General features: G+C 44.7%; 1 protein-coding gene across 1 annotated transcript in view; it reads left to right on the top strand.

Annotated features, from left to right (window-relative positions):
* Positions 1–8,928, top strand: part of LOC109871802 (collagen alpha-4(IV) chain) — an 84,236-nt gene extending 75,308 nt beyond the window's left edge. Inside the window, exons 39-48 of the mRNA XM_031806935.1 lie at positions 88–159; positions 288–416; positions 883–990; positions 4,832–4,987; positions 5,112–5,219; positions 5,316–5,459; positions 5,544–5,660; positions 5,852–6,040; positions 6,573–6,856; positions 6,960–8,928. Of these exons, the coding sequence (XP_031662795.1) occupies positions 88–159; positions 288–416; positions 883–990; positions 4,832–4,987; positions 5,112–5,219; positions 5,316–5,459; positions 5,544–5,660; positions 5,852–6,040; positions 6,573–6,856; positions 6,960–7,220 (1,568 nt within the window). The 3' untranslated portion in view covers positions 7,221–8,928. The remainder of the gene's footprint in view (positions 1–87; positions 160–287; positions 417–882; positions 991–4,831; positions 4,988–5,111; positions 5,220–5,315; positions 5,460–5,543; positions 5,661–5,851; positions 6,041–6,572; positions 6,857–6,959) is intronic.
* Positions 8,929–11,854: the final 2,926 nt, after the last annotated feature.

Below are 11,854 nucleotides of genomic sequence, written 5' to 3' on the forward strand. Positions count from 1 at the left end.
GTATACATGTATACTGTACATGTGTGCAGTTGACCCGGGAATGATTTGGATGTATATGGGATTGACTTGATGTGAATTTCTCCACAGGTTTCCCGGGACCCCCAGGGTTGCATGGTCTGAACGGGCTCCAAGGCCAAAAAGGAGAGAAGGGAGCCAGAGGTGAGGTTACAAACACTTATCAATAAATAACTGTCTCTGAATAGATACAGTATCTAAATCCAGGTAAAGTACGTTACTAATAGAAACAGGTACCAGTAGTCCTTATGTGTCACATCTCACTCTCTCAGGACCAGATGTGTTGGGCCCACGAGGGCCATCTGGGTACCCTGGAGTCAAAGGCCACACAGGCTCCCAGGGACCCCCGGGAACTTCTTACCCCGGATCTAAAGGCCTAAGGGGCCCTCCAGGCTACCAAGGTACTGTTTGTGTCAGTCATGAGTGAAAAATGTGCTTTTCAAGATAGTAATGACATGATTGATATGCCATGTAAGAGATCATCATACGTTAGAATGTAGCAAAAGGTTGGCGTGTGATTTTATTTAAAGTTTATAGACAGTGCATTCGGAAAGTATTCAGACCCCTGGACTTTCTTTCACATGTTGTTACATTACAGATTTATAAAAAAAAATATGAATCTACACACAATAACCCATAATGACGAAGCAAAAACAGGTTTAAAGACATTTTGGAAATGTATTAAAAACAAAAACATTTTAACACTGTGATTTTCTTTTAAGTTTCTAATATAGTAGATACAGTACATTGTGTGTCATTACTGTGTAGTTCCCCGGTGGAGTAGGGTACATGTGAGTTGGGTTGTTGACATGATGTTAGCTACTGTATGACTCCTGTATGGTTGATTGAATGTGTAATGTCACCCAGGACCAAAAGGAGTCACTGGTGAGCCCGGTGGTTCAGGTGGAGAGTGCTCAGAATGTCACAGAGGACCCAACGGAGAGCCAGGATACGAAGGCATTCATGGACCTCCAGGTCTGTCTGTCTGTCTCTGTCTGTACCAGGTGACAAATGTCAAACTGTCTGTCTGTACCAGGTTACAAATGTCAAACTGTCTGTCAGTGTGTACGCAAAATAATGAAAGGCTTACTTACAAGCCCTTAACCAACAATGTAGTTTTAAGAAAATACCTAAAAAAAAGGTAAGAGAAAAGATGGATGGCAGGAAGCTTGGCCCCGGTGATGTACTTGGCCGTACGCACTACCCTCTGTAGTGCCTCGCAGTCGGAGGCCGAGAAGTTGCCATACTACGCAGTGATGAAACCAGTCAGGATGCTCTCGATGGTGCAGCTGTCAAACCTTTGAGGATCTGAGAACCCATGCCAAATCTTGTCAGTCTCTTGAGGGGGAATAGGTTTTGTCGTGCCCTCTTCACAACTGTCTTGGTGTACTTGGACCATGTTAGTTTGTTGGTGATGTGGACACCAAGGAACTTGAATCGCTAAACCTGCTCCACTGCAGCCCCAACGATGAGAATTGAGGAGTGCTCGGTCCTCCTTTGCCTGTAGTCCACAATCATCTCCTTTGTCTTGATCATGTTGAGGGAGAGGTTGTTGTCCTTGTGTAACCGGTGTGAAATGCAATAGAGATTGCATCATCTGTGGCTCTGTTGGTGTGGTACGCAAATTGGAGTGGGTCTAGGATTTCTGAGATAATGGTGTTGATGTGAACTATGACCAGCCTTTCAAAGCATTTCATGGCTACAGGCGTGAGTGCTATGGGTCGGTAGTCATTTAGGCAGGTTACCTTACTGATCTTGGGCACAGGAACTATAGTGTTCTGCTTGAAACATGTTGGTTTTACAGAATCGGTCAGGGAGAGGTTGTACATGTCAGTGAAAACAGTTGCCAGTTGGTCAGCGCATGCCCGGAGTACACATCCTGGTAATCCATCTGGCCCTGCGGCCATATGAATGTTGACCTGTTTAAAGGTCTTACCCACATCGGCTACGGAGAGTGTGATCACACAGTCGTCCAGAACAGCTGATGCTCTCATACATGTTTCAGTGTTACTTGCCTCGAAGCGAGCATAGAAGTTACTTAGCTTGTCAGGAAGGCTCGTATCACTGGGCAGCTCTTGGCTGTGTGTCCCTTTGTAGTCTGTAATAGTTTGCAATCCCTGCCACATCTGACAAGCGTCGTATGATTCGATCTTAGTCCAGTATTGACGCTTTGCCTGTTTGATGGTCCGTCGGAGGACATAGCGGGATTTTTAATAAGCTTCCGGGTTAGAGTCCAGCTCCTTGAAAGCGGCAGCTCTACCCTTAGCTCAGTGCGAAAGTTGCCTGTGATCCATGGCTTCTGGTTGGGGTATGTACGTACAGTTACTGTGGGGACGACATCCTCTGAAAACTTATTGATAAAGCCAGTGACTGATGTGGTGTACTCCTCAATGTCATCAGAATCCTGGAACATGTTCCAGTCTGTGATAGCAAAACAGTCCTGTAGTTTAGCATCTGCTTCATCTGACCACTTTTTTATAGACCGAGGTGCTTCCTGATTAAATTTTTGCTTGTAAAATGGAATTAGGAGGATAGAATTATGGTCAGGTTTGCCAAATGGAGGGCGAGAGAGAGCTTTGTACGCGTCTCTGTGTGTGGAGTAAAGGTGGTCTAGAACTGATTTCCCTGCATTATAGTCCCCGGCCACTAGGATTGCCTCCTCTGGATGAGCTATATCCTGTTTGCTTATGGTGGTATACAGCTCATTGAGTGTGGTTTTAGTGCCAGCATCGGTCTGTGGTGGTATATAGACAGCTACAAAAAATACAGATAAACTCTCTAGGTAGATAGTGTGGTCTAAAGCTTATCATGAGATACTCTACCTCAGGTGAGCAAAACCTTGAGACTTCCTTAGATATCATGCACCAGCTGTTGTTTACATATATGCATAGGCCCCCACCCCGTGTCTTACCAGAGGCTGCTGTTCCATCCTGCCGATGGAGTGTATAACCCACCAGCTGTATGTTCTTCATGTCGTCGTTCAGCTACGACTCGGTGAAACATAAGATATTACAGTTTTAAATGTCCTGTTGGTAGGATATAAAGTTGAAGTCGGAAGTTTACATACACTTAGGTTGAGTCATTAAAACTCATTTTTCAACCACTCCACAAATTTCTTGTTAACAAACTATAGTTTTGGCAAGTCGGTTAGGACATCTACTTTGTGCGTCACACAAGTAATTTTTCCAACAAAAATTGTTTACAGACACATTATCATAATTCACTGTATCACAATTCCAGTGGGTCAGACGTTGACATACACCAAGTTGACTGTGCCTTTAAACCGCTTAAATGACGTCATGGCTTTAGAAGCTTCTGATAGGCTAATTGACATCATTGGAGTTAATTGGAGGTGTACCTGTGGATGTATTTCAAGGCCTACCTTCAAACTCAGTTAATATATATTCATAGTTAAACGAGTCCTATATCGACATAACCTGAAAGGCCGTTAAGCAAGGAAGAAGCCACTGCTTCAAAACCGCCATAAAAAAGCCACACTACAGTTTGCAACTGAATTTGGGGACAAAGATCGTACTTTTGATTGTCCAAAGATTGTCCTGTCCTCTGTTCTGATGAAAGAAAAATAGAACTGTTTGGCCAAAATGACCATCATTTTGTTTGGAGGAAAAAGGGGGAGGCTTGCAAGCCGAAGAACACCATCCCAACTGTGAAGCACGGGGGTGGCAGCATCATGTTGTGGGGGTGCTTTGCTGCAGGAGGGACTGGTGCGCTTCACTAAATAGATTGCATCATGAGGAGGAAAATTATGTGGATATATTGAAGCAACATCTCAAGACATCTCAAGACATCAGTCAGTAAGTTAAAGCTTGGTCGCAAATTGGTCTTCCAAATGGACAATGACCCCAAGCATACACAATTGCTTAAGGACAACAACGTCAAGGTATTTGAGTGACCATCACAAAGCCCTGACCTCAATCCTATAGAACATTTGTGGGTAGAACTGGAAAAAGTGTGTGTGCGAGCAAGGAGGCCTACAAACCTGACTCAGTTACACCAGCTCTGCCAGGAGCAATGGGCCAAAATTCACCCAACTTATTGTGGGAAGCTTGTGTAAGGCTACCCGAAACGTTTGACCCAAGTTAAACAATTTAAAGACAATGCTACCAAATACTAATTGAGTGCATGTAAATGTATCACCCACTGGGAAGGTGTTGACATGTCACATTCTTAAAATAAAGTGGTGATCATAAGACAGGGAATTTTTACTAGGATTAAATGTCAGGAATTGTGGAAAAACTGAGTTTAAATGTATTTGGATCTAAACTTCCGACTTCAACTGTACGAGCTTTCAGTTCGTGCTTTTGCACCTGCATTGCTTGCTGTTTGGGGTTTTAGGCTGTGTTTCTGTACAGCACTTTGAGATATCAGCTGATGTACGAAGGGCTATATAAATAAATGGCTATATAATTCAAATGGATTTGGTTTGTAGTAAATCCCTCCCGTCTGACTCATTCAAGAAAAACTTTACTCACCTCAAATTGGACAATCACAGTTCTGATATCCAGAAGCTCTTTTCTGTCATAAGAAACGATAGCAGCAATATTATGTACAATACAAGATACGAACAACGTGAAAAAACATGCAAAATATCAAAGTTGGTTAAGAGCCGAGAAGACTGCAGCCATCCCTTACTTACTTGCTTAAATGGCATTTTATGGTGTCAGATGTCAGTGTGTACCAGGTGTCAGATGTCGGTCAGTGTGTACCAGGGGTCAGATGTCAGTCAGTCTGTCATTATGTACCAGGTGTCAGGTGTTTCTGTGTTTTTCTTGTCTCAGTATTTGAGTGTTTTCAGGACCACCCGGTGAACCGGGTCCTGCTGGTACTGCAGAGCCATCTCCAGGAGACCCAGGCCCCCAAGGGCCACCAGGGCCCAATGGCCATAAAGGACAGAGAGGCCCCCCAGGACCCCTAGGGCCAACAGACTACTCAGGATCACAAGGACCCAAAGGTAACCACATAACACACAACTCCGAAACAGAAAACTGTGTAAAACATTTAAAATCGGAAAACAATTCCTGATCCCTGATGCAGTCTGTTTTCTCTGTTTGGTGCCTAATGTTCTTTTCTGATAGGTGCCAGAGGCCCTGTGGGTCACATGGGCCCCAACGGAGCAAGAGGTCGTCCAGGCGCCTACGGCCTCCTGGGGCCCAAAGGTGACAAAGGCAAACCTGGGGATGCAGGTGAGGGCTGAGACCAATAGAGATAACTGAGACAATTCTAGCTGTTTAGCCTGCCCTGCTCTTTTGACAATGAGGTTCCTCTGTGTCCCCCTGCAGGTCCCAAAGGCCTGCCCGGTCAGGTTTTGGACGGTGTCGTTACCACTCAGGAACCCTACCGTGGGATCCATGGCCCCTCCGGTCCATCAGGTCCAAATGGTCCCCCGGGAAAGGCTGGGCCCCGTGGGAACCCTGGGCCTCACGGTAAGTGACCTACAGAAACATGATGTGTGTGTGTGTATGTTGTTTTCACACCGACGGTGGTGTTTTGTGTGTCATTTTCTCTAGGTCCTAAGGGCCCAGCTGGGTCACGAGGGCCCCCAGGGAGAAATGGACCTCCAGGTCCACCTGGACCTTTAGGAGACCCAGGCGATCATGGACAGCAAGGTTTTGTGGGACATCAGGGTAAAGACACACACATATACACACACGCACACAGAGACAGAATATATAACAAATAGTAACAGAAGTAAGCCGTTTCACCGTGCACCTCAACATAATGCAATATACTAATATACTAATATACTAATATACTCGCATCTGACGTGTATACATTAGTCTTTTGGTGTAAACACATATACTCTTCCTCCTCACAGGTCCTCCGGGTTCTCAGGGTGACCGTGGCTACCCCGGTTCCACTGGCTCTGTGAGTTCAGGGTTCCTGCTGGTGATCCACAGCCAGTCGGTGGAGGTCCCTGTGTGTCCCGAGGGCAGCAGCCCCCTGTGGACCGGCTATAGCCTGTTCTACCTGGAGGGGCAGGAGAGGACACACACACAGGACCTGGGTACGTACGAACCCCTAGATGGGTGTGGAGGGGTGGGCTGAGGGTGTGGAGGGGTGTGTAGGGGTGTGACGAATGTAGGGGGTTGTAGGGGTGTGGAGGGGTGGGCCGAGTGGAGAGGTGTGGAGGGGTGGGTAGAGGTACTGTGTGTGTGGGGGGGGGTGAGAGAGGATACTGACGAATAAGTGATCTCCATTTTGTATCAGCTCATCAATGTGTTCAGGTCTGTCTTTCAATCTATTCACATCAGAGTTGGGGGTCAATTCCTTTTCAGTTTTCCTATGAGGAAAAATTTGAATTGGAATTTCTTTTTACTTCCTGAATTGGCTGAATTAAGAAAGGAATTGACCAGCAACCCTGATTCACATGTACACAACTCTGTCTCTCCTCCCCCCGCCCTTCTCTCTTGCTCTCCCCTCCCCCTCTCTCTCTCTCCCCCATGCCCTTCTCTCTCTCTCTCTCTCTCCCCCTGCCCTTCTCTCTCTCTCTCTCTTCCCCCCCCTCCTGCCCTTCTCTCTCTCTGTCCTCCCTCCAGGCCAGGCCGGCTCATGTCTGCGTATCTTCAGCACCATGCCCTTCTCCTACTGCAACACAGGTACCTGTGACTACGCCAGCCGCAACGACAAATCCTACTGGCTTTCCACCACCGCTGCCGTGCCCATGATGCCCGTGTCGGGCCACGACATCCGCGCCCATATCAGCCGCTGTGCCGTGTGTGAGACACCCTCACCCGCTGTGGCAGTGCACAGCCAGGATTATATCGCCCCCACCTGCCCCCCTGGGTGGAGAAGTCTGTGGGCAGGCTACTCCTTCCTCATGGTGAGTGTGTGGTGGTAGGGGGGATCTGTGTGTGTGTGTGTGTGTGTGTGTGTGTGTGTGTATATGACTGTATATCGCTCACACTATTCTCTCGTCTCTCCAGCACTCTGGAGCGGGCGACGAGGGTGGCGGCCAATCTCTGACCTCATCCGGCAGCTGCCTGCGAGACTTCCGTGCCCAGCCCTTTGTGGAGTGCCAGGGCCCGCGGGGCACATGCCACTACTTCGCCAATGTCTACAGCTTCTGGCTGACCCATGTTTCCCTGGACGAGCAGTTTGGCCCCAGTCCCGTCCCTAGCGTGTTGAAGGCTGCCGATCAACAGCGCCAGCAGGCCAGCCGCTGCCACGTGTGTACCAAGGGCTGAACACCTTATGTCACCTCCGATTTCTAGTTTTGTTTTGTTGGTATTTTGTATGTTTATTAGATTGAGAGAGAAGAGCGTGTTCTGAAAAGGCAGTAGAACAGATTTCAATCCTTGCTGGCAGCGGCACATCGTACATGTGCTCCACACCACTAGACCACCCCAGGCCACGTCACCTCCTATTTCATCCATAAGTCAAGTTGCCTCATAATATGATTACCAAACTACCCCGATCCCCACTACATCACTGTCACAATGCTGTGCTATGCTAGCCCTATCAGTGCCCTGTCCCACTTGTCAGGGATACATACAATCATCATCTATTACTATTTACCATTTTTGACTATGGTGGCTAGTTTAACGAAACCATAGTGTGGATTGCAGTCTATACTAGTCCATAGACCACTTTCAAGGGAAGGAAACATCAATCAAGTGTGGAGGATGATGTCATTTTGCTGAACTATCCCTTTAACTGACTTCATAATGGAGGCCATTGGCCAGATCATAGACGGGTTGGTTGTTTAGCAACAAAACCGACGCGTGTGCAACTAAAGGGCAAAACAGACCGGGTTGGCTTAGATGGTTGACAACATGTAAACTATATTTCATGTCCAGTGTTTATTGAAAACATAAATTAATGTGCTCAATGGGCACTTGTTGTCTGAAATACATTACAGTTGTTGGTTAGCTAGTGAATTTGAGCCATATTAGCATCGACGTGACAGTCAAAACACCTCCAAAACAAGAGAAAAACGAGCCGCCTAGGATTCCCCACATAGCTGCTTTTTGTCATTGTTGCTATAGCTACAGTATTTGGCCATCCAGAATCAGAACGACACACAGCGTTCTGCCCCATTTAAAGCTTGCTCATTGTTTTTGTGACTTTGTCCACTAACCCATCTATTGGCACAATGGTTCAGCACTGATCAACCTGCACTGAGCACCTCCCAGATCAGGAAGTGACAGTGGACACTGGGAAAGGAGTAAGGCATGTGAACACACTGGATTACTCAGAACGCTCATCATTGGAAAACCAGCTATTCACTCCAACAAAGACTACAGGCCAAAAGACACAGTATGCCTTAATCAGAAATAATCTTAACATGTGTAGTTAAAATAACCAATAATCTAGTATTGTTGTATCAATATCCATGTCATAATGTTAGAATTAAGCGACAAGGCGCCAGGGGTGTGGTATATGGCCAATATACCACGGCTAAGGGCTGTTCTTGGATATTGGCCATATATCACAAACCCCCAAGGTGCCTTATTGCTATAAAAATGTATTGCTAAAAAAAAACGTGTTTACTGTTTAATTTTTGTCGGTAACAAATATTTTTGTGTCAATGCCGTGGTATATTGTCTGATATACACACGGCTGGAATGCTGTTTCAGCCAATCAGCATCCAGGACCCAAACTACCCTGTTTATAATTTATCATTTATACTACAGCTATTACGGCTTTGAAATGCACTGGTCCCATTTATTTTCTACATCATAACGGTTTTATATACCGGTTTTTAGTTGTGTAAAATGAAATGACAAATTAAATAGTTTAATTTTAGTTTCTTGTGATGTGACTATCAATTATGTTCATGTTGGTGCTGATTATTACAGTCGTGCTGTTATTGTTTTGCATTTCTTATCAAATCGAGCTCTGTTTGTATTACAGATACACAAATGTCTTTACTCTTTAAAGTTTTATCCAGAAAAAAATCCTTGTGTATCATGTCATCATTTACAGGGACCTTTTCCATTAACTTTAACTTATTTGTAAGGTTACTTTTATCGAAAACCACATATGTATCCAAGTAAATCGGAGTAAAATGTAAAGACCAAAAGCACAATCACATATTTCACCGGTCCCATCTCTTCCACAGTGAGACCAAGTTCATATTTATTTCTCTCGACAACAGAACCAATCAGCATACAGTACTTTTTTCTCAAACATGTTTTTTTTCTTCTCTTTCTTCTTTTCCTTTTCAGAATGAAGAGCACAGTCAGCGCTGTGTTCTTTCTCTAGCTTTCACACTGCACATTATTTACACACACAAAAAAAAGATAGTTAAACGTCGTTATACATTTCGGACCTGCGCTGTAAGAAATGTTCATGTTTCAAACAATCATTTCAGAGTTGACCTGCATACAGTGTAGCTCGGCACAAACTAACACACACACGCACAGGTATAAGGGACTTGGTGCGGACCGCCGTGTTGATTTATCAATGGAAGGGGTATTGCACTGGTTTAACCAGTTAGGTTGTTCATGTTACTCCTAGGTTTCCTTTCCTCCATTCCTATTGGCCTGCTGCTCATGTCTGCCAATGGATGGACAGATTTGAGTCTCTAATCCATTTCAATGTCCAACGTCATTGCACCTTAAATATCCTCAAAGTGATTCATGTAGAAGTTGCCCGCAACACAGATCTGGGGTCAGATTACCCAAATCCTAACCTTAACCAATAGGAGATCAATGAAAAAGATGGCACTGGACCAGCAGTTAGAGGCAACTCCTGACTCACCTTGACTACAGGTGCATGCTGGTCTATGCTTGCCTGACGACTCAAACTGAATTTATCGCTACAGACTTCAGTCTGAGACTGACATCATTGAAGTCGTTTGTAGTGATGTAAAAAATGAGGGGTGTCGTACAAAAGTCATCAGCGATTGGATCATTTCTAACCAATCAGAGTATCAAAGCCAATGACAAATTGTCAAATGTCGCTTTACCCACGTGTGTTTTGGCTCTGGCCCAACCCATTGGTTTCTGCGACCAATCAGATTGTCGAGAACGGATTTCCATTCTAGAAATTGTCAGGGGAGGTACTCAGATCCAGACTCATCGTGGAGAAGAAACTAATGTAGCTTTTGGCCAGAGCAAGGAGTCTGGGTAGCCTGGCAAGGTCTATGGACAAGACAGGAAAAGGAGATCAGAGGGGCATTCTGGGGAAGAAAAAAAAATTATATGCAGACATTGCATTTCTTACGTACATAAAAAGATTCACTGCAGACGATGCAGGAGGTTGAAAGAGAAGAAGAGCCGGTGGTCATGGATACAGCCTAATTGAATGTTATGGGTAGTGCAGTTTTAATGATTAACCTTAAGTCTTGATCTGTAGGTCCTTGTGCAACCCTTGTTCTATGTTCTTAATACTTGGGCGGGGCTGTGGCCACGGTAATTATCATCTGATGCCTAAAATGGATGCCACCAAGCAGCCGCCAATCCCAGGGGGTAATGCATCACAGACAGCCAATCGTCTGCGACCATAACACCCGGCCAACCAATGATAACGCATTACATGGCACAGCTCTACTACTCACAAAAAATATATATAAGCATATTTTCCAAAGATGTTTCTCAAGAAAGTGCATAATATACACATATTCTGCTGTAAGCATACGTATTTGTCTAAAATCTCAGGCGATCATTGTTCGGGCTGATTGTTGGTGTGGATTGAGTACAGTATCTACTCTGTGAACAGAAGCCCTCAATGTGCCTGGCGGAGTAGGACAGCTGACCTGTGCCAGCTATTGCCACCAACCCACATTAAATAACCAACCCTTGCAAAGTGCAACGTCACCATCCACTGACCTCAACAGGCTTTGACTGGTTTGGGATAATAGGTTTACGTTTATCTCCCCTTCCACCCTTGTTTCCATCTTCGTGTAATGTCATCGAAAATTGTCACTTGTGTACTACATGCCAGCAAACCCATCTCATTACTAAGAAATCCTCATCAAAGGCTCTGACTACACAGCTAGTGAACTTACAAACTGAAGCACAAGATTCCTGACCTGTTCTGGAACTTAAGTATTATACATTCTAGATTCTAGACTGCAACCAGAGGCAGGTATTTAGATCGACATTTATGGCTCAGATAGAAACCTACAGTGCCAGTCAAAAGTTTGGACACACCTACTCATTCAAGAGTTTTTCTACATTGTAGAATAATAGTGAAGACATCAACACTATGAAATAACACATATGGAATCATGTAGTAACCAAAAAAGTGTTAAACGAATCTAAATATATTTAATATTCTTCAAAGTAGCCACCCTTTGCCTTGATGACAGCTTTGCACACTCTTTGTATTCTCTCAACCAGCTTCATGAGGTAGTCACCTGGAATGTATTTCAATTAACAGGTGTGCCTTGTTAAAAGTTCATTTGTGGAATTTCTTTCCTTCTTAATGAGTTTGAGCCAATCAGTTCTGTTGTTACAAGGTGGGTAGGGGTGGTATACAGAAGATAGCCCTATTTGGTAAAAGTCCAAGTCCATATAATGGCAAGAACAGTTCAAATAAACAAAGAGAAATGACAGTCAGTCATGACTTTAAAACATGAAAGTCAGTCAATCCGAAAAATGTCAAGAACTTTGAAATTGCAGTCACAAAAACCATCAAGCGCTATGATGAAACTGACTCTCACAAGGACCGCCACAGGAAAGGAAGACCCAGAGTTACCTCTGCTGCAGAGGATAAGTTCATTAGAGTTACCAGCCTCAGAAATCGGCAATTAACTGCACCTCAGATTACAGCCCAAATAAATGCTTTACACATCTCCACATCAACTGTTCAGAGGAGACAGCTTGAATCAGGCCTTCATGGTCAAATTTCTGAAAAGAAACCACTGCTAAAG

Source organism: Oncorhynchus kisutch, linkage group LG27 (genome assembly GCF_002021735.2).
Source record: "Oncorhynchus kisutch isolate 150728-3 linkage group LG27, Okis_V2, whole genome shotgun sequence".
Taxonomy (NCBI): Eukaryota; Metazoa; Chordata; class Actinopteri; order Salmoniformes; family Salmonidae; genus Oncorhynchus; species Oncorhynchus kisutch.